This window comes from Sturnus vulgaris, chromosome 3, assembly GCF_052056855.1.
Source record: "Sturnus vulgaris isolate bStuVul1 chromosome 3, bStuVul1.hap1, whole genome shotgun sequence".
In the NCBI taxonomy this organism is placed as follows: Eukaryota; Metazoa; Chordata; class Aves; order Passeriformes; family Sturnidae; genus Sturnus; species Sturnus vulgaris.
In genome coordinates, this window is record NC_142245.1 from 21,842,167 (window position 1) to 21,865,481 (window position 23,315).

At 35.2% G+C, this 23,315-nt stretch overlaps 1 protein-coding gene across 8 annotated transcripts in view; it reads left to right on the forward strand.

Annotated features, from left to right (window-relative positions):
• USH2A (usherin) overlaps positions 1–23,315 on the forward strand; it is a 368,811-nt gene that overhangs the window by 175,584 nt on the left and 169,912 nt on the right. For all 8 annotated transcript variants that reach the window (XR_015802194.1, XM_088161172.1, XM_088161173.1 and 5 more), the window contains exons 33-37: positions 7,967–8,126; positions 8,613–8,784; positions 12,916–13,063; positions 19,424–19,575; positions 23,250–23,315. The exon at positions 23,250–23,315 is cut by the window's right edge and continues 97 nt beyond it. Coding sequence is in view for 7 of the 8 variants with exons in the window: in XM_088161172.1 (XP_088017298.1) it covers positions 7,967–8,126; positions 8,613–8,784; positions 12,916–13,063; positions 19,424–19,575; positions 23,250–23,315 (698 nt within the window). In the remaining variant the exon portion in view is untranslated. The remainder of the gene's footprint in view (positions 1–7,966; positions 8,127–8,612; positions 8,785–12,915; positions 13,064–19,423; positions 19,576–23,249) is intronic.

Genomic DNA, 23,315 nt, shown 5'->3' on the forward strand with positions numbered 1-23,315 from the left:
CAGCAGTAGTAATTGTGCCATGATTTTAGGTAGGGTGAACGTCGCTGAAAATTCCACTTTCTGAATTTATTGCATGTCCTTTTCCCCTCCCTTCCTCTCCCCTCCCCCTCTATCATTGAAAGGGAATTCATGGGAACAGAGCATCCTAATTGCTTTTCTATGTAGCACTTACTATCTTATAACCCTCTCTGATGTGTCTCCTTTGTTTCCTTCTCTGAGTTTTTTTTTTTTGTAGCCTCTCTTCCTAAGAAAGTGTTTGTAAGTCTCTTAGTCTCTGCTCTCTCATTGCTGTTTTCCAGACAGACTTTATTTCTGCACTCTGTGATATATGCTGCTCCAGATGAGACTGATTGATTTATATAAAATGGATAGTAATAGTTGCTGTTGCTTACCATATATTCCTATATAACCACATCTCACTTGCCACAGTAGCCTGCTTGTATGAGTTCTTCTGTGGGTTGTAAAAGTGGCAGCCTGGCACTTCTCTTCATGCAATTACCTCAGCACCAAATGTTAGGTAGGGCTGAATTTTGTTTCTCCCACTGCAGCAAGATTGGAATTACTTGAGAATGCAGGATGTACTTATGCTGGTGAGCCAAAGGGTTCTTGGTCATACTAATATGAATCCAGAGTAATTCCATTTTTATAGACGCAGGTTTCTGAGATTCAAATTCGCAATGTATTTGCCCACTGCAAATATATTTTCTAGTTGTGAATAAAAAGCTGAAGTAATACAGAGGTAAAATGGTCAAACCATGCTTTTTTCCTTTTTCACTTTTTGGGCTAAACGTTGACTGAGACATTATAGTTCTTATGATGTATACTAAAAACTCATCTCTATTTAAGCTGGAGTAAGAAATATAGTGAATGGATTGGAAGCATTCATGAATGGAAATTTTCATTTGAATCTTAAAATCTTCATTCCATATGATGTGTAAAGTGTAGAAGAGGGACATCAAACTAAGATACTGTTATTGACCACAATTCCTTCTCCTCATGTGCCTGGTAAAAATTAATGTGCTTAATCTTCTTTCTGCTTTTTCCCCCTCTGACCTTCAAACTCACTTTATTTTCTAGCTTTTATAATTGAATTATACTAGGGAGACAGTGAATGGTTTTAATTCTAGTCAGCAAAGAAGTAACTTGGAAATTCAGTAGGTTCATTTGATGCAGAATGTTTACACTGATTGACTGGCTCTGTGTTATTTTAGCAGCAAGAGAAGCTTTTGAAAAACCTTCCAAAATGCCTCCATATTTTTCCGATGGTGATGAATGCTGATGGGTCAGAGGAAAGCACGTCAAAGATGTTATGGGAAGGAGAGTTCCAAGGAGCACTGTGATTTTTCTGTGGTCAGTGACATGACATGTCTTTAGAGTCACACAAGCAGTTTAGGCAAAAGTGCTGAAGTCTGAAGTTTAAATGTTCTTCTCTAATGTGTCCCTTCTGCTTTTTCTAAACCATGTGGTGTGGGGCACTCCACATGAGTTTTCTTCAGCCGAGCACCTTTGGGATTTCAAGCTAGTGTGTCCTAACTGGAGAGTAAGAACAATGTGGGAAATGTTCCCATTGTAGGTGTCTCAGAGATGTGGCTTTAAAATAAAAGACTAGAATCCTTGCTCTCCAGCTTTTACAATGAATGAGATAGGAATACTAGGCATAAGAATAATGTATAAATAAAAAATGTGTACCTAAGGAAAGTTAAAACTAAAATAGTTTTACTAAAATAAAAAGGAACAATTAAACTCATTAATCAGGAATGGATGTTTATGTCGCCTTGTGAATTGGTCAGGATGAAACTTAACTTTTGAGGAATGAGTTTTGGCTCAAAGAAGTACAAGGCTTTGGGACAATAAATGGCAGAAATTTTTACTGTACAACAATTAAGAGTGTAAGAATATAACCAAGAGACACTGTTACTAAATGTAAAGGCAAATAAACTTGATAATCTTTGCTGTTAAAACAAAATTATTTTTAAAAGCCTTAATGTACTTCAGAGCTGTCCCTTTTCCAAAAGTGAAACCATTTTCAGGCATGTAAAATCTTTAGTAATTTCTTTAAATCATTACAAATTGAAATGATGAAAGATTCTTTTGTTTTGCATTTGTGCCAAAGAGTTTTTCTTCTTGAATATAACTCTTTTACACAGTCTGATACATAACTGTTATGTTTTCATGCTCCCATATATGAAATGATTTTGTACTATGCTCTTTATTTCCTAAGATAGGACCTGGAAGTTCCCTGAATTCTTCTGAAGCGCTTAAGTCTCAAAAGGAATGAGGATTTCATAGAACCATAGAGTAGCCTGGGGTGGAAGGAACCTGCTGTGGAGAGGGTCATCTTTCACTCCACCAGGTTGCTCAGAGCCCTTTCCAATGTGGCCTTTGAGCACTTCAGAACTGGGGTATCCACGACTGGGCAACCAGTTCCAGTGTCTCACCACCCTCACAGCAAAGAACTTTTTCCTTTATAAGTTAATTGGAAAACCAGAGATATTTACTGCTGAAAAAATAGTTTCTAAAACACATCAGCATGTGTTGGCCAGCTGGAAGCCAAGTTATTTTGTCCATGTGCCATTATGTCAAAGTCTTTGCAGTTGTTCTTAGAGCACAACAATAGCTTATGGTGCTTCCTGAAAATAGTAATTTGTGATCCTGGGTTTATTTGTTGCTCTTTATTACTTGCACTTGTATTTAATGGCTTCACAAAATTGTTAAATTTTTTTTCGCTCTGCAACATTACAGAATCACATAAGCATTCTTAGTTATTAATTAATATGTTAGAATTTGCTGCTATCTTGGAACATAGATGTTTTCTTCAATTAAAGGGCCGGTTGCATGTGTGGAAGGCCATCCATTGCTAATTTACACAATTAGGTACAGAGCAATTTCTTTGTCTTGATGGAGTTGCCTGAAATACCTAAGGGGTGTCATTTGTGACACCTTGTTTTATGTGAAATATTTCCGAGGAAGTGATGAGTGTGGTGTGGGGTTTGCAAATCTATTAAATGATGCAGCATGAGTATAAAATACCCTTCCAGAGAAAGATGTACATTAGTGATGGCTCTTTGTGAGTCAGTATAATTAAGCAACTGGTGCTTTATAAATAAAGAAAGCAGAATATACTGTACTAAAAGTTGAATATGAGTTGTTGCTTGCTTTCAGGAAATGGTGGAAGGCAGAGAAGTACTAATGGTGTCTGATGGAGCAAGCCTGAAAATGTGATCTTGACACACCATATGAAGTAGATATTTGGGATTTTTTGGTGGTGTACAGAAATCAGAAGGGGACATGGTTGTATTGGTGGTGCAGATTTATGGTCCCAAGGAGTTTATCTTCTAATTAAATATTAAGTTACTATGAGTTAATATAACAGATTGTGAGAAAGAAGATGAGAGAACAGAGTAAGGAGGTGAGTAATGAGCTGAAGTGTTTGTATAGTGTGCCTACATAAACTACGTGGTGATTGGAATTCTTTGGAGGTTTTTCATTTTCAAACTCTCTCAGCAGGTTTTTGTTGTTGTGCTGCTAACAATCTCTTGCTACAATGTTGCTGGATCATTTTCCTTTGAATATAGCAAGGGAATAACTATTGTCTCAATTATTTTCCTGAGAAACTATGTGGGGTTCCTTGCCCAAGTCATGTGAGTGCTCTCCAAGACAAGATGTTGCCATTTCTGGTCCTTAGAGTATCTGCCTGAAACCAGGGAGAGTGGAAACAGGGAGGAAGAAGGGAACAAGAAAGGTGTGTGGCTCTGTTCCAGTAAATCTAAATAGAAAATATGAGTGTTACAGATAAATTAAAATATTGGAGTTATTACTAGTGTGTTATTTTTGTATTGGGATGTATTCTGACAACTAAATGGGAAAGCTCATGTTTTGTTAAATCTCTAATTTTGGTTGGGTTTTTGTTTGTTGGTTTTTTTTTTTTTGTTTTTTTTTTTTTTAACTGCATTAATTATGTTTTTGTACTTCTTTTTAGTAACATCTATCAAATTCCATTCTAAAAGTGGCACTGTACAGTTGCATATTATCTTTCAATGACTACCCATTAAATTTGATCAAAGCAAGTGAGTGTTCTTATTGACCATGCAAACAGGGTCATTCTTTATTCTTTCTGTCTCATGCATTGATTGTGCTCTCAGGACTTATGCAGGTGGTTATTAGAAACTGGAGGAATACCAGCCACTGTAGCTGGTTAGTGTGGGGAAGATCCAAACACTCCACATGTCTAATAAATGTAGTGGTATGCAAATATCCATTTTAATGATAGTCACTACAGATCACAATTCTCTTGCTGATGCATGAGTTAGAAAATGATTTAGTTTGTTTGTGTTGCCTCTGAGATCAAAGAGATGAAAAGGCAGGCTGATCCTTCTTCTCCCTTTGCTCCACCTTTTTCTTCGGGGAAAGTAAGTAATGGGTTTAAAACAGATACGTGGGATTTTATTTTAGTGTTCTTTCCTTTGTTCTGCTTTTGGCACAAAAAATGCAGAATTATTTTTCTGTCTACCTTCTACTTTAATACAATGACTTGAGGGAATCCTGTTCCCTCAAAAAAGGATCTTTGTCTTTTCATGCTTTTTGTTATTCTGAGTCTAGAAATGAGAACAAGACCAAATCCTGAATTTAGGATTTTTTTCATGAGTGAAGTTCTGAAATTTCTAGGCTTAGCTTTATATTGGTAAAAAAATAAGTATTTTCAGTGAATAGTTATTGGAATACTGCAATAAGAAACATTTGATCTTTAAATTAACTCAGGGAATTGGAATTATGGAACAGATTGGAATATAACCTGATAAAGAGAATTTTTAAGAAAAAAATTTCAGATTTTGCTGTCGGTTTAAAATTAGTAATTGTGTCCTTACTGGGTTAATCTTGTGAATTGAGATAAATGAAATTCATACAGCAACAATATGAAATCAGTTGTAGAATAACATATAATTCACACCCTGTATTGTAAATTATACTTTGTTTGACATTAGTCACTGAGTTTTCCATGCACTAGGGTGCATTTTCTTTTAACACATTTCCACATAATGCTTGTGGATCTGTTTCTAATGTGTTTGAGAGTGATCTGTTTTTCATGTCCACAATTGCCTACATTTGATCTTATGCAAATCATGCAATCAAGCAAATGGAAAGCAAGGCATTGTTGCTAGAGGACCTTGACAAACAGTGGCTTTGTAGTTTTAAGAACCTCCTGCCTCGTTCAAATTCATGTTTGTATCCATAACTGTTTGAATCCAGTGATTCATTATTGAACATTTTGAACTTGAAATAGGAAAATATTTTCCAAATTAGGTTGTGATGAATAATTGTATTCGTTATGGTGTAATATAATTTTTATTGTTTAGTTTTTCAGTTTCTGCTTCTAACCTCTTAGAAATACTGCCTACCTTATATTTGCTGGTTCATCCAAACGTTGAAGTCTTTGGAGAGATTTTAATGATGGCAAAGCTCCTGAATGACATTGCTTGAATTTCTTTGTTTTCTTTTCCTGCTTACACAAACATAATTTTTATTTTCAGCTTTTATCTCACCTGAATCTTTGAGATTCTATTGAAAATTTCTATTTAGCAGTCAAAATGCTTAGGTGTTAGTAAATCAAGATGGGGAATAAAGATTTTCTTTTATTCTGGTGACATGTTGCTTTTTAAACATATTTTATATTTCAACTATTTTTTAAACTCTCCTATCCTTCCCTTCCCTTTCAGTACGTTTATCATCTGATCTTAAATGATCTCTGTGCTCATATGTGCTATGTTTCCATTCCCAGCCTTTGGTTTTTTTGAAACTTTATATATTTCCTATCTTTTCTTTTTGCTTTTTCCATTCTTGGTACTCGGACACACAAGGTAACTTATAGTCAATTGTTTTTTTCAGGGAGGAAAATAAAACATTTTCCCATCTTCCATTTTCTTAATCCTTGAAAAAATTCTTCCCTCTTCAAATTACACAAGGTATTTCCACAAACATATGCCTGCCAGTAGTGTCATCAGCTACAGTCTGCATCAAATCAGGGTTTCAGTACAAGCTGCCTTTTAAAAAATTGTAGTTCCAGATGTGGAATTTTCCTTAAAGGAGAGAAAAATACCCTGCACTGACAAGGAAAAGAATGATCCACCATAAACAAATGGAAAAGGAGAAATCAACCTTTTCTTTTCCCTTCTCTTGGGTTATAGTCACTCTTTTTGGTGAAGTCCTACCATATACTTTCAACTTTGAGAGAAGAATGCATAATCAGTATCTGGGAGATTAAGAATTATACAGGTTCCATGAATTGCTTTCATCTATTCATTTTAGGATTGCAGAAAGTAAAATCCTTCTGGTCACTTGTTTGCCCACCCACAGCATGTAATGTGTAATACTTGTGTCACAGACACTCAGCTCCTTTTTCTGGCTTCTCTTGTGCAGCTGCAGGGAATATGGGACCCAGGGAGGTGTACAATAATGAAGGCAATACAGCCAGTGCTGTACGTGGAGTTTCCCTGCGTGCTGAGCCAGCTTGAGCACCTGCTCTGGAGTGTGCTTTCCCCCTCTCACTGACTTAAGCACTGCTTAACCCTGGTAGAATCAGTCCCATTATGTTGATTAAACATGTCACTGTTACAGGCATTCACTTGATGATTTTTTTTTTAGCTGCGGCATTTTTTTTAACTCACACTTTGCCATGTGCTCCATAGAACAATACCACTGAGTGATAAGGTATTTTCAATAAAAATGCACAAGTTCATTCTCTCCTTACACGGAGTTGAGCAAATCAGAAGAAATTGCATTCCTGCAGGGACTGGAGGTGTTACATAAGGGGGGAAAAAATGAGAGAGAATTTGGGTCTACACCATCTCTGCTTTGGTGATGTCTTTGTCATCCAACTGGACTTTTTAATTTGTGCTCAAAAATATTTTGTAAAAAATGTAGTTTGATATTATTGGGCTCTGAAAACACTACTATTTATTATATCTTACAAAAACACAGAACTTTTCTGCCATACTGAAAATATGTGTCTATTGAACAAACATTTTACCTGTATATGTTATACTGTTGCTAAAACCTCAACTGTAAATTCCTTCTTAAATGATTTGCTAGTTCAAGTCTATGATTTGTATTTTAATGAAAAAAAAGAGAAAGGAAAATATTAGAAAATTATGTCTGCATTACTTTCATGCTACAATTTTTGTAACAAACATTCCTGTATTAGTATAGGGAAAAATATATTATCTTTTAGAACATTTATTCAGCAAAAATGCTACATTTCATTCACCATTTTCTGCAGTAATTGGAACTCAAGGTAGCTTCAAAATTAATAACCATTGAACAGTTGTTTTGCTATAGCATTAGATAGGTTGTCTTTATTGGAATATATTTTATGATTGTTTGGTGTTCGTGCAGCTGAAGACAAACAGGCAAAGAGAGAACGGATCAGTATGGGTGGTGGCAACAATGAGCTCCCTTTGTGTTCATGCTTGTAGTGAAATCTGCTTGGAGTGAATCGTTGTATGTATCAATGCTTGACATTAATGTTTCATACAGCACATTTAAAAAAAAATATGTATAATCCAGCTGTGTTAATGAACCTGCACTTGTTTTTCCATTACTTTAATTTGATTTGATTTAATCATCTCAAAGGTGTTCATTTGCCACTGTAGCAAATTGATGTAGTGTGTAGCACCTAAAAATCTAATTACTTTTTTTTTTTGGTTGGTTGGTGTACATTCTGGTGTAAATGGAGTACAGTGGGGTTATCTCAGCCAAAGCACACCCCACTGATCTATGAGTAGTCAAAATTTGCAGTTGTCTACTACTAAAGAACCAGTACTTATTCGTTCCTTTGGGGCAAACCTAAAACATTTACGTGATACAGGTTCCCCTTCCTCTTGATTTTCTAAACTCACTGGTGTCTGAAAGCTACAGAAGAACAAGTTAAAATGAATGCACCACGTAAATGCCTATTCTGTTTTTGCCCTAGATTTGGCAGTTTTCACACCGCACCAGTTCGTGCTCACTGCGTGCACGCTTGCTGGCTGCACAAACAGTTCCCAGGTCACCTTGTTTACGGCACAGCTGCCACCATCTCACGTAGATGCCCCAGTCCTGACGGTTTTGGATTCTAGAACAATACATGTGCAGTAAGTAAGGATTTCTTCTTTCCTGACAACACAGTAGTGCATCAGTTTATTCAAGAATTCCAGTGAGTTCAATCAGGGGAAGGGTTTGTGACATAAAATTAAATTTATTATGATTAAATGCATAGAAGTGATTAGTTTAGTGGTTCTGTGAACCTTCTGATTATCACTTGCCAACTTAATTTCCATTTTGTCTTTACGCAATCAGTATAACCTACATATGGGCACAGCCTCTGCAAACTTCAGTGCAGGAAATGTTCTGGTGATATGCCCCTTTTGTAGCCCCTGCTTTGTGTGTAATCATTTATCTACTGAGTATAAATACTGCATTAGAGGTATGGCTTAGATTTATTTTTATGATTGCAGAACTGCATTTTCAAATTCTCAAAATAAACTCCGTGAAGTCCCCTAAACAAAGCCTTGCATTTTTCAGCGTGGTCTGAATCTTTAGTTGGTCTGGTCTTAATCATATTTTGCTTTTATTTGCAGATGGAAAGAACCAGTTGAAGTAAATGGAATCCTAGATCGCTATATAATTTATATGGCCACCAATGAGCAGAATTTTACAAAGTGGAATGTAATCTATAACAGCACAGAACTTTTTCTGGATTTTACTATTCTGCAGCTTTTCCCGGGTACTGAATACCTCATAAAACTAGCTGTAAGTTTTAAAGATGTGTAGTAGAGGCGTAAAATGGTGAAAATGATTCTGACTTTGTTGGCATCTTAATATTTAATGGTTCTTCTGTCCACTTTGTTTAACCACTTCTTTTTGAAGCTAAGGTGGATGAGCCATCCTGAACAAAAGTAGGTTTTTTTCTTTCAAAACAGACTCACAAAAATGTGTATGTAATTTAAATACAGGTTTTCTTCAAGGATAAGTTGGATAACATACAAAGAATTGAGCAGAAGTATATGAAATGCTTTAAAAATGTTTCCTTGGACCCAGCTTACAAGAAAACATTGAATGTATTTAAAAGCTTCAATCTTTCATATTTTGTACCATGGCAATTTATTCTTTCATCTTCAAATATATATGTAGAAGGAAATAGCAGAGAAGAAGAGTTCAGTGTAAAGGAGCAGTTTTTGTATTCAAAAGATTTTAAAAGACATTAGTGTTTTAACTGCATTTCTTTATCATTGGTTTTATTTTGTGATGAAATAGAAGAGCTTCAGCTCACTAACAAACCTGAAAATATGTGAATAAAAAGAGGGGATTGTCCCTTGTTTTAAGCACAGTGTTCATTTTATAACAATACCTATATAAGGATATTTGCTTTGATAAATGCCATAGAAAAATATTCTGCTCTTGATTATGAATAAATTTACATTTATGTAGACTGGGTATGCATTCATTTTTTCTTAACATGCTCTTGAATGTTCTAAATATTATACCACAAAAAATAAACTACCTTCAGGTAATGATAAGGATCTGACTTGAACCTGAAAAAAACAAGGATATTCAGTCTAATTAAAGCTTAGATTCATGTTGAAATTAATTCATTTGTGCCTAGATATTTCAGCATAGTAAATTGCTTAGCATAAATAATAACGCCATGTCCAAAACTAAGACACTTCTTCAACAAGCATTTTATGCCTTGATTTTTTATTTATTCTTTACAAAAGAATTTGTGCTGTCCTTCACTGTGCCACAGCTCTTCTCTGCTCCTGCCCAGCTGCTGTGCACGGGGGCACAAGGAGAGAGCATCAGGGAAGAATTAACAGCTGCAATCTGGAGAGTAACCAGGACTGCTTGTTTTGGTGGCTCTGCCTTGGGATACAGGAGGAAGTGTTGTGTGGATGTTGGTTTTGCTTCATGAGTGTGTGCAGATTTCCTAGAACTTACCTAATACATTTTTAGGAACCTTTTGCTCTTTATATTTTATTTCTCATTTCTTTGTAATTTTTTTATCCCCCCTTAATATTTGCATTTAATTCAAAAGTAGGAAAAGATAATTTCTTCTAGTGACAAAGATAACCAGATTTACCTGAATAAAATACAGTGGTCTCTGATAGGTGAGTTAGATGATCTAAATGTCCTTGCAGCTTTGAAAATGATAAGTCTGAAAGTGCATGAAAAGCTCAATGTCTTTGAGGTGTGGTAGCTCTTAAAACTTTTGGATATATCATACATAGAACTACCTAGATTGATTTGAGAACAATGTACTATTACAGGTTTAAAAGTTATGATGATTAAACATGGCCAAATGTTATTTGTATACTTTATGAAAGGAAAAACCCCAAACATACAAAAACCAACAAAAAACAAATCCACAAAAAATTCAAATCAAGCATAGACACTTGGAAAAAAAAAAAGAAATATTTAGTGTTTCATATATAATTTAACTGAATTTCAATAAAACTTTTAGAATAAAAGTACCCTAAACAACTGTTGACAGTGGAAAATTTAGCTAAATTAGTATATTTTGTTGTTGTTGTTGTTAGAATGAAATATTTTTGTCAGCTAGAACCTTTTTATTTTCCTTTATTTTCCTTGTTTCACTATTAATTTTGGTTTGTATCCATTCAAAAATTTGTTTTGGTTTCTGTGTTAAGTTATCAAAAACTGCAGCTTGAGCACAGGAATCAGGAGCCTCACGAGGAAAACTTTCATCACCTCACAGGCTGTTTGCTTTAACTTTTGTATGAAAGGTTAATGTAACTACATTGAAGAGAGTTAAGAAAATGTTTATCTTTGCATGCTGTTACCAATTTTCAGAATTGATTACTGCCATTTAACATGCAGCAATTTTATTCATAAATGAGTACAACAGGTATTGTAAGCAAATCTAATGCTTCTTTCCAAATGTCAGCCAAGAAGATGTAAGGTCATGTCTCCATGGATTAGTGCAAAGGAACTTGTTTTTGTTCTGTTCATGCTCTAAGCTGGGTGAGTGTGAGCCAGGCCTGTCTGAAAGCAAATGGAAAGCTGAAAGACTGTCCTTAGCAGCCAGGGTGTCACTCTTGTTTTTATGACTGAAGGTCTTTGGGATTGAGCTGTTAAGCCAGTATCTCCTCAGGACACTGCAGTGTGGGTGAGCTGGCTCAGGTCCTGGGTGGAACATTGCTGTGTGGTGTCATCTGATGTGGTTTGCATCTGTCTTTTAGCTGTCCAGTTCCTTTGGCATTTGTGCATATTTTACCTGAAATGTGTTTTGCAGAGTGACAAAATGGGAACTCAGTCTGGGTGAAGGTTTTCATGGCTTTGAGCATCACTGGATATGGTTGCCAGATGCCCAGTCTGTTTGGATAGACTGATCTAAAATCCAATTACCTAAAATGCAGATGAGCTCTCTTTGGCTGATTTTCATTAGAAGAACCAGAAACTTCATGTCCCAGCAAATTTCAGAGATACAAAAACAGAGCTGCATGAAATTCAAGAAATAAATGAATGCTGCTGTTACCAAGCCCTTAAATGAAATGCTTTCCACTGCTGAAGTAGGCCTGGTGGAAATTAATTAGTCAGTAAGGAATAAATGAGAAGGAGGCCTTCCAGAACTGCCCTTTTTGGCTTCTTCATGAAGCCAGTGGAAGTGGAATCATTCAAAAATTACTCTGCTTCTCCTGGAAGGATAATTTTCTTAAATATTTTACTTACCCAAATGCTAATAGCTACCTGAGCATCCATCTAAACTGACACTATTTTCTGGGTTTTTTTAATAAACATTACCATGTTTAGAGTAAATGCCGTTTTTTGGATGTTCCCAAAACTGAGGTTGCATTCTTTCATCTTTACTTGGTAGTTCAGACTGAGCATGGAGTCATTCCTTAGTTATATTGGGAATGTAATTTCCAGTGATAGCAAAACAATCTCTATGTATAAAAGAGCCTCTCATCTACAAACAATACTTATTTTTTACCTTTGGGATCAGTATACAGGTTGGGAGGGCATAGGGGATATGTTTGACTGCTCTCTGATTTGAAAAACAATGGGAAATGGGAAACTGAAGCTAATCCTTTCAAATAAAATACAATAGATTGAGAGAATTAGATTAATAGATTTTATTCCTGGAGATCTGGAGAGCAAGGTTCTTTATGTGCTGATGATCCACTTGTCCACTTTAGTACATGGACAACTTAGAAAAACACAGATAATCCCGTAAGTTTTATGGAAGTGTATGTCCAAATGTATTTGTTGATTTCAGGTTTTGATTAATTTTATTATTAAACAAAGCCCTAAAAATAAACAATAACCTAACACAAAAATATTTTAATCCAGTACATATATATATATTTTTGTATGTTTTTTGACTTGTGTAGTCTTGTCGTCAGTGTTAGTGCAAATAATTGACAAAGCTTCACTTGGACCATAGCTGTGTGCATATAAAACTTTAAAAAGCTGTTATATGGAATGATATGCACTTTTGCCTGCACATTGTATTACTTCATATCCCAAGCAAAATATAAAAATTGCGTGGTTAACATTTTATTCTCTGGCAATTGAAATACAAATTATTTTACTTTATTTTCCATAAAAATGTTATAATAACAACTAATACTGGTTTATATTAGCGTGGTTTTTCACTATTATAATTGCACATGCTCTTGGTGCTGTTGTGAAGTACAAAAGAATGTTTTAGCTATATTATGCCTAAAAACTAAGTATCATGAGTTATGATACATCCTCTTGCTGTTTAAGAAATATCTATGCTAAGAAAAGTGTCTTACTTGAAAATCACAGGCTTACTAAGTTTAGATGTGGAAGAATAATGAAACTTAGACAAAAAAATAATTGCAAAAATTATTGGCGCTACATTGAAAGGTGTTTATTTGTTCTGATTAATATTTTAAGGCTTGCACTGGAGGTGGGTGTTCAATAAGTGAAGCCAGCATGGCTATAACAGATGAGAGTACACCAGAAGGGGTTCCTGCTCCAAAAGCCCAGTCATATGCATCTGACTCCTTTAACATCTCGTGGACTAAGCCTGAGTATCCGAATGGTAAGTGAACTCTTTTAGCCTCAAGTTAAAAAGATGATTAGTAAAGGTAAATTAATATTCTAAATGGCAGCTTATATGTGGTGCTTAATTTTTAATGATCATTTTAGCACATAAAATACCTGAGATAGTATCATTGTCTGCAGCTGGGAGATTGTGGTTTTCAGCCCATCGTGCGGTTTCAGTGGCTCAAAAGTGCTCCCTTTTGATAGTTCTTGTGTACTGCATCTCATTGTTCAGTGTTTTCCAAGACAACTGAGCTGAGGAATAGCCGTTCTTGGAGAATACCGGTTTAGGATGTTAATTTCACCCTCCAATAAAACATCAATTTCTTTTACATTAATTGGTATGTAATAATAATTAAATTTGTGTCCTGCATACTCATCATATAGTTGTACATTTCCATGACTGTGAAAGTTAAACAATATACTTTCTTTTGTTTAGAAATGTTTTCCATTACCAAACATCCATATGTAAAACTTTTAGACAAATTTTACTTTTCTAGTGGGGTTGCATAGTATCATTTACCTTGGAATTCCCTCTGATTTTATTATCATGCATGCAACAGTTTCAATCATTGCTACATGCATGATAATAAAATCAGAGCAATGCTATGTAGGAATCACTAAATTTGCAGTATCGAAAATGTTTTTCTTCATTGGCTCATGATATTATTTCAATGTATATAATTATTTCTCCCAGTGGTATCACGTTAATTTCATTTGATTCTGCAAGTTTTTTTCCTCACTTTCAGTTGTGATAAAGCACATCCTACTTGTTCAACTTCACTAAAGACACTTTAAATGATTCCCCCGAAAGTGCTGATTGTATTCTGTAAGGTCTTACATTAAATTTAGAAAGAAATAAGAATATGTCACCTGTTAAATAATGTATTTGATAATTTATGGTTCTTTGTATGCAAGTCATTGTGGAAGATTTCGCTTCCTAACCCCTTAGAAACTTTTAAACTCTGTTTCTAAAATCTCATCAGCAGGTGTGGCAAAGGCAAGGAGGCAGGAGAAAGGGCAAGGGATGGGAGGAAATGGCGAGGAAAGTCATGTATGTGGCTTAGTGCTGAAGTCTGAATAATTTTCACTGAAATAGGCATTCTTTTATAGTTAGTCTCAGGACCTGATCCTGTTATCCATGCATTGTGGAAAAAATCCTAACAGTTTAGAGAATGGTTTAACTAATCAAATAAATATAAATATATATGTCCATATACATATTTATACGTGCGTATCAACAGCACAAAATAAAGACCTGGAGTTCAAGAAATAAATTTCCACAAGTTACTTTTAAAATAACTAAAAGCTGGGATGCATGATTAAATTTGGGTGTTGATTCTTGTTAACATAACATTTACTATGTACAGCTTGGCTCTCCTTTTCACCACAATAAACAGCTTGTTAGGAAAGCCCTGAGGCTGTTGGTGCACCCTCAGCAAGTTTGCAGATGTTACCAAAGTAGGTGGGAGTGCTGACGTGCTGGAGGGCAGGAAGGCTCTGCAGAGGGACCTGGGCAGGCTGGATCATGGCTGAGGCCAATGCTGCCGGGCTGGGTCCTGCCCTTGGGTCACAACACCACCAGGCAGTGCCACAGGCTGGGGCAGGGTGGCTGGAAAGGACCTGGGAGTGCTGGTCTACAGTGGCTGAACTGAGTGAGCCAGGGTGTGCCCAGGTGGCCAAGAAGGCCAATGGCACCCTGGCTTGGATCAGCAATAGTTTGGCCAGTGGGACCAGGGGAGGGATTGTCCTCCTGTACTTGGCACTGGTGGGGCTACAACTCAAATCTTCTGTTTAGTTTTGGGCCCTTTCTATTTTCTATAAATTTTCTATTTCCATCCATTCCCCATTTTCTTGAAAAGAATTTAAAAAAACCCAATAGCAAATAAGCTCTAAAACTTTTGACTGAGCAAGTGCTTAATCAGGAAGGTTGGAGTTGTTCAGTGACTTTGTTTTGCTCATTCTCAACACATCTTTTGGGCTGCCTTGTGGCCATGTCATTTATAATTGCTATCTGTGTCAGGGTTTTAAAACTGTGTAAGATGCTGAAAAATATCATAGTTGAGAAAATGCGAGAAAGACCAGCAGAAGGTACTTAGATACTTTCCCGAAAATTTTCTTACTTCAGCATTCTACTGGTGCAGTCTTGATTTTTCTGTGGGTTTGTTTTTCAAAAGCATAGAAACTGTTTCCTGCTTTGAACTGAATTGGTTCAAACTCGGTGTGTCTCAGGCTGCTAGGTGTAAGTAGTGCTTTTTGAAAATACTGAGCTTGGCTTTGTTTCAGGTGGAAACCTCAGAATTGCAAAGATTTGCATATCATAGATTGTCATCTCCTTATTAGATCTCTGAGGCCATTCCTTTCTCTCCTGCCTCCTTTCATTTGCTACTGCTTGACAGATGCTACTGTTTATTTCCATGGCTGAGGAGGCTTATCAGCTTCTAATGGGTGTGTGGGCTGAGTGGGGTTTGGACAAGCCAGACTTTGCTGTGCTCTCATGGTATATATGGGGTCCAGCTGCTTGTCATGAATTAGAAAAAAGTTCAGGAGAATTAAAATACTGCCCTGGAGGTCAGAGGTGGCAAACAAGAGTGAAGGCTACACGGCTTCTTCATAAAGATGGCACAATGAGGAGAAACAAGCTTTGGGGTACAGGAACACCTAGGCTCGTGTGTTATCCAGATGTGGATATCCAGCTTCAGGGCTACATTTTTTTGTTAAATTTAAGGCTGATTTACATTATTTTTGAGGGGAAAAAATAAGGCATAGGAAAATGAGAAATTATACACCTAATTCTTTGTTGAAGGTTGCTTCAGAAATATAATTTATGTACCAAGTTGAAAAATTACTTTCGGAAGATTACATGTTGATATTTCAAATATATTCAACATTTTATTTTGTCTTATTTTCAATCCAACAAAAAAATGGTTGGTGGTACATGATTGGTGGCCCAGATTCTGCCACTGTACACATACCTGTCACATAGGTAGGTAGATAGTAGATAATATAGGCAGTATTATATTAACCATTTAGATGAGGGTGGAGAGGCTTGTATGGAGAGGCTTGAGAAATCATGTGTCATCACATATTCTGTTTTGACTTTTCATTATTCTAGTGGCCTTAATAAACAATGATCCATTCTTCAGAGCACATCCATTATAATCTTGCCATATAATTTGAGATGTGCTCTTTTAAAATCCTTGAAAATTTTCCACTGAAATGTTTCCTTAGCTGATCAATTCTCAAAAAATTCACTTTGTGTTCACATCATAGATAAAATCAAATCTAAATCAGGACTGTATCTTCCAAGGCCATGTGGAATTTTTATGGAAAATAGGAGATATGGTAAAAACAGATTTATAAAATTATTCAGTGAGTACTGAATAAGCCAGTACTTGTTCTTACAAATCCTTGTGCTTATGAGAGATGGCTAGTGTTTGTAGTCGGTGAAATTGATGTAGGTAAAAGTGTGTTTGCTTAAGATTTGACCTCTAGATTGCACCTTAAGAGTAAAGTGCTTGTACTGCTTTGGATTCAAAACCTCTTTATTGTCTTGAATATCATTGACACATTATATGGCCTCACACAGAGAGGAGAAAGGAGGAATAAGAAAACTTTATAGCTTTCTTTAAGTTTAATTTGCATTCTTGGACTTCTTTTCTAAAGTGAAGCATAATTGTACTATAGACAATAGATTTTGTGAAATCAAGATTTCAGTGAAATCAAGATTTGACCTAGCTGCCTAGACTTCATAATTATAAAGAAACTGCATCTTTTCATGGTGACCACATGTTGATCAGGAAGTCTTGTAAATCACAAAATTGTCCTATAGTCTTAAATATTTTATGCATGGTAAAATTCAGCAATATTTAAAGAGTCTCAAGAAGTTCGTTAACTTTGGGCCAACTTTGACCTTTTTGTCTGTATATTTTGGGAGCCTATACTGGTGAAAGAGGGAGACAGAGTTACTTATCCCTGGTAAAAATAGTTATTGCCTAATTAAAAAAAAAAAAAAAGGCTTCACATCTCACTATTAGCTCTTTTCTTCTGAAATGTACTTTTTCTTTTCATACTGTGTTTTTCTCCATCAGTGTCCTGCAAGGCAAAGGCAGAAGTAAAATCAAGAGGTAATGGATCAAGTTTTTGAGAAGATTGTTCTCTGACAGTACTGAGAGAACTAACAAAAGCTCGCAGTGCTGAGCAGCAAAGCTGCTCCTTAAGTGTGGATGCTGCACAATGCTGTGGCTTTAGGAACTCTTTAAAACTTTAATGCCAAATGATCTCATTGTGATTCATTCTGTTACCATAAGTATCAAAGGAATTAATAATGATTTATTAGGCACTGATCTGTGCCCTCTGGTGACCAATGACAGGACCCAAGGGAATGGCATAGAGCTGTCTCAGGGGAGGTTTAGGTTGGATACCAGGAAAAGGTTCCTCACCCGGGGGCTGGTCAGACAGGAACAGGCTCCCCAGAGAAATGGTCACAGCACCAGCCTGACAGAGTTCAGGAAGAGTTTGAACAATGCTCTCAGGCACATGGTGTGATTTTTGGGCTTGTCCTGTGCAAGGCCAGGGCTTGAACTTGGGTGATCTGTATTGGTCCTTTCCAGCACAGGTAATTCTATGATTCTATTCTAAGATACTTTAAATGAGTTAGTGTTACAGGTACGGTAGGTGCTTAGAGTATCCCAGTGTTTGGCATTTTTTCCCTATAAAACACATCCTTAATGCCAGCATTCACATTTTTCCTCTGAGATAAATAAAAAATTTTAAAGTATATACCCATATATATAAATTTTTTTTGTTTAATGTTGGAAAAATATCAATTATTTATGTTACTGCTTCACAAGCAACTAGGCACATAACCACAAGGGATTTTTGCTTTGGGAAGACTGTCAAATGTGGTAAGATTGATAGTGTGAGATTTTCCAGGACCTCCTCCTACACACATCTCTACTGTCTGAGTTGAATTTAGCCTCTCACTTTTCTAGAAGAGCAAAGAATTGGAGAGTGTGTGAATCACTTCACCATGCTCAACTCTTTAGCATATAAATCTTTTGAAGTAGAACTCTTCAAAGCTCAGCTGAAACAGTTGTGTGTACACTTTTATTTATGAAGCAGTTCTCCATTTTCTAGAGGGGAAAATATTTTTTCAATTTGACACCAAATCTTCCTCAATATAGATTCAAAAAATTAATTTTTAAGGGAAGGAATGGTGAACTGAGCTATAGTTTTGCAATAGGATTTGTCTTCTATAATGGAAGGATTAGAAGGCATCCTCTGAACTAAAATCACTTCAAATGAATCCTATAACTTTGCATTTATTTGCCTTAAGATTTCTCATTGAAATAACTTTTTAAAAGGGAGATTATTCAGAAGTGAGAAAGATGGCAGAATAGCCCTGAGAAAAAGTACTCTTTTGCAAGCTCAGTTTCCAAAGTCTAAGCAAATCTGTAAAACTTAATCTTTAGTTCATTAAATTCAAAACACTGTACAGGATTTGTAATCCTACCATGTTCCTTTGGAATAACAAGGTTTTAGAATTCCTTATAAATGCGATAAGCAATCATTTGTAATTTTAGTTAGTTTTAGCCAGTTATACATTCTTTCCTCTGTCTAAAAATGTTGCTAATATTTGAGCTTCCAAATGTGTTTTCTTTCTGTAGATTGAATAGGCAAGGAGTAGTTTACTTCAGGTTTTCTACAGTGTATTGAGAAGGAAACAATAGTCATTACTATTTTGTGATTTCATTTAGAAAAGTGGGTAACATTTTCCAAACGCCCCCCTCCTACCCCAAATTAATGAAGTATGTAGTTTGTTGGCAAAGTGCTGAAAATCTGAAGTAGTTGTCATAAAGAATGAGTATGTAAAAGGTGTTTTGTGTGACAAAATTAATTGTTGCTGTTTTATTGTAGTTATAGCATTGCCCTGAGTTGTCTTTCCAGATTCATTTATACTGGAGATTTTGTTTCTAAGTCTAAAGCTGTTAAGATGTGAGATGACTTTTTTTATAGTTTGAAAAGCCACATGCAGAGTAGACTGTGAACCAGAATTGGTTCAGTTTTCCTCATTCCAAGGTGATATTGACTGTCACTCAGAAGCAAGTTTGTTAAGGGGTAATCTTTGGAACAGAGTAATTGTTTAAAGAGATGCAGTACACTTGTGAGGTTTCCAACAGTTAAAGATGGAAGAGTATGTTTCTTTTGAGTTTTACATGCTCAGTCGTGCTAAACAGTATCTGCTCAATTGTAAACAGTTTGAAATACTATTACTAATGCCTTGTGTCTGTGGTATTACTTTTTAATTTAAATTCTGTAGCTTTTTGGTTACTGAGTGCTCTCACATTTTTTATAGGTATTATTACTAGCTATGGATTGTACATGGATGGTGTTCTGCTGCAAAATTCATCACAGCTAAGTTGTTATGCTTATGGGCTTGCTCCTTGGAGTCTGCATTCCTTCAGAGTCCAGGCATGTACTGCAAAAGGTTGTGCTTTAGGTCCACTGGTGAGTACCTTAATTTACATTCTGGGAGTGTAATAAATGTCAGATGACAGTGAATATCAGAGTAAATGGTGATGATTCACTCTGGGCAGTACTAACCCATCTGGCAAAATGTGACATTTAAAAAAAAATCCTGTTTAAGAGCTGCTAAAGATTCAATAGGTCATTGTTAGGCACCATTCCAAAGTAGAACATAGGTACAGTGAAGGAAGACAAAAGCAGAGGCTGAAACACTCATTATTGAAATTAAATGGAGTTAATATGTTTGAAAGGTGCAGGTGTGCTTTAACCAGATTTATAAGGATGTATATAAAGAAAGAGTTACTGTTCCAGTAATGAGCAAATTTCTAGCTGCCAGACTGAAAGGACTAAAGTTAATTTGAGAATTTCAGAAGCCAGAAGTGGCAACAGGAGCAAGGAAAATATGGTAATTCATAAATCTTTTGAATGCAAGTACGTGATCAAAATATTATACTATTATAATATATAGACAGATTTTAACAGTCTTGCATAACACCCAGTTTTCAGGATTTGAGAATACAGGAATATTAAGTTTGACAAATTTGTGAAAAACAGCCCTTCTGAAGCTTTTTTATTTTGTTAAAGGTTTTTAGACCTATAGCTGAACTGATAAATCTAGTATGATTTCATAGTACTGTAGCTGATGAATAACTGGAATCATATCTACTGTGCTTGGTTTTGTTTTCAAGTGTAACTGAAAAAGAAGCCTATGTTTATTCTGGGATTTAACTTTTTGTTTAATTCTGCTTTATTTGTAGGCTTTTAAATTTGGTAAAAAGAAAAGAAAGAAAAGAGGGAAAGATTTTGAGAGGTTTTTGTGGTCTTCTTTCTATTTTTTACCATCACAATTTGTGTCAGGAAAGAACTTCTAGGTTTTATTTTTGTGATATAATTTGTTAGTCACATTTCCAATATTATTTCCAAGATTGCTTTTGTTCAAATGCTGGTAACGTTGTCTATCTGCAGAAGACAGCTAGACTTTATAACCATTAAACATTTTATAGCTTGCTCTACTTTGAAGAATATTTACTCTTAAAAGCTTGAATGGCTTTTTGCCAGTTTTTCTTGTACATTTTTACAACTTCTCATATACCCCAAAAGCAAACCTTGTTTTAAGGTACTTGATGTGCAATAACCTAATCTATTGTGTTGGTAGTGATGTTTAAGACAAGTCATTACCAAACTTTGCATACAGATGAAATATATATGTTTTCAATACTACTGTCCTATCAAATAGGCATCAAAAGGACAGAACAGAACACCAGTAGTTAGGGTTTTAAAAACTACTTTTAGTAATCTTTTTTCAAATCTTCACTGACCTACAGACTTGTAACTTGACTTTTGGAACAATTCAAAGGGGTTGCTGTAGCTGGTACTCATCTGCATCCCATGATCAGTACACAAGCTGTTTTCCAAAGCCAGTGATCCATTTCTAATCACAGGAATTGAAGTACATCTTGATTTAGGCTCACCTAAGGCTGTCAGGAAGTTAAAGCACTGGTTCTTCATTTGATTTAAAAAAAAAAAAAAATCATATCAATTATGGAGTAAATCCAACACTTAAAAAAAGAAAAGAGAATGCTACTGTTTTGCCTCTGCTCTAAATAGAATGGGAAATATCTCCTAGCAGTAAACTGATATGCTTCCAGCTATTTTGGTTGCTGATCTTGTGCTTAATGTGCCCTAATCGATCAAGGAACATTGTGTGACATTCCCCTAAATATGGAATTTGTCTGCCTTATATTCCTGAAAGTGGCTCTGAAGATCTTAATTAATTATGAGAGGATAGCTGTTATTCTATTTCAAAAAACTTATTTTTGTTAAGCTTAGATAGTTTTTGTTTGGCTTTTTTTTTTCTGTGACTGTGATTTATTTTCAAGTGTGATACAAATTGTTAACAAGTAAATTTTTAAAAGCTACATTTTAGTCTCTTCCTATTACATCCAAGATAATGCTTTTGTCTGTTCTAATTGTTTGGGGGTTTTGTCCATAAAGAGGGAAAAAAATGGTTTAGTGAGTTAGTGTACCCTCTAATAGTTTCTTTGGAGAAATTCAGGAGAACTAAAATTGTACTAGTTTTGAAATGTGTTAGCTTTTGTAAACGTCTTATAAATAAATAAAAATGTTCAACGCTCATCTCAATCTACTGCTATTAATTTAAATTTCAGGTTTTTTGTAATATGTAATATTTCCCAATATTATTATGCCTATCATATTATTTGGTGTCACTTATATGATAGCAGAGTCTTTGTTTATTAAGTTATTAGCAAATATGTCTGAAAATACCATGAAGTGGTGTATAAAGTAATATTTAGAAAAGAAAGTATGAAGAAGGTTTTCTGTGCCATATGTTTATATAGCACATCATAAAGAAAAAGCTAAAGACATAATACAGCTGTTGCAATGGTTTAGCTTTCTATAAATTTATATTATTTAAAGATTTTTTTAATCTTCTTCAGTAGAAAAACATAATTCTTATAATTTCTTCACATTTCTAATGTTTCTGATTGGAATACCTGCATTTAGGAGCACTTTACTGGAAAATATTTTGTTTAGAAATCATAGTTTAGTCAAATCCTCACATAAGGATGTTTTTGACTGAAATACCCAAATAATCAATGTGGCAGTGATCCAATAATTCTATGAAGTACTTGTTTATCTTTAAGCATGTACTTTGACTTCACTGCAACTTATCACTTACTTTAAATATAAGAAAGTGTATAAGTAGAGAAGCACGTATGGAGATATTGATGCACATGGCACATGTAAACAATAAGCTGTCCAATCTTTACATGCAGAAAATACAACATTCATGTTTCAAGGACAGAGAAAATATGTTTGGTTATTTAGGTGACAGAGCAGGTGTGGCAGATTAAAAATAGCATTTATTAGCACTCCCATGAACCTGCAGCTGAGAGGCACTTTCAAAGGTGTGAAACCATCTTATACCTTAGAAAACACCAAATAAATAATGTAGAAGAAACAAAATGGTAACCATAAATAACATAATAACAAATTACTTTGTTCCATAGCACTGAATGCTAACTGTAATTTATGAAATTTCAAAACTAAATACTGGAATATTGAATAGTATTTATTTACTTATATTACAAATCTTTCATATTCAGTACATTACCCAGCTCTTTTATGTTTTATTTTCTCTTGAAGATTTACTTTTTATTGCAACTTAATTTTATTAGGTGAATGTAGAACTTAGTTTAGGGAGCAGCCAATATTCCACAGAGGATTTATTTTCCATCAAATATCTGTAATAATTTACTACAGTCCATTTTCCTTGGAGTTGCTTTTTAAATGCAGAAGGAGAAAGTTACATGGTCCCTTATTGCTGTTTCCTTTTCTTACACTGAGATCATACATCCACATGAGGTGTAATAGTGTTTTCAAAAAGTAATCTTTCATTCTTTCCCAGTGTTTGTTTCCTGTTCCTTACAGTAGTGTCTATTTAAAGTAGGTTAGTAGCTGGACAGCATCAAACAAATGTAGATGAAAGGACAGTAACATGCTTAAAAATCAGGATGCTGACAGTGTTTGTTAGTTACTTTTTCTTGATTAAGACCTCTTTTCTGAAACTTTGCATCTCTCATTCCTGCCCTGTGACTATGGCACCAAATTTCCATCTCCTGTTGAATTTACAGGTAGAAGCTCGGACCATGGAAGCTGCCCCTGAGGGAGTGGTTGATGTGCTTACTGCTGTTGATGGT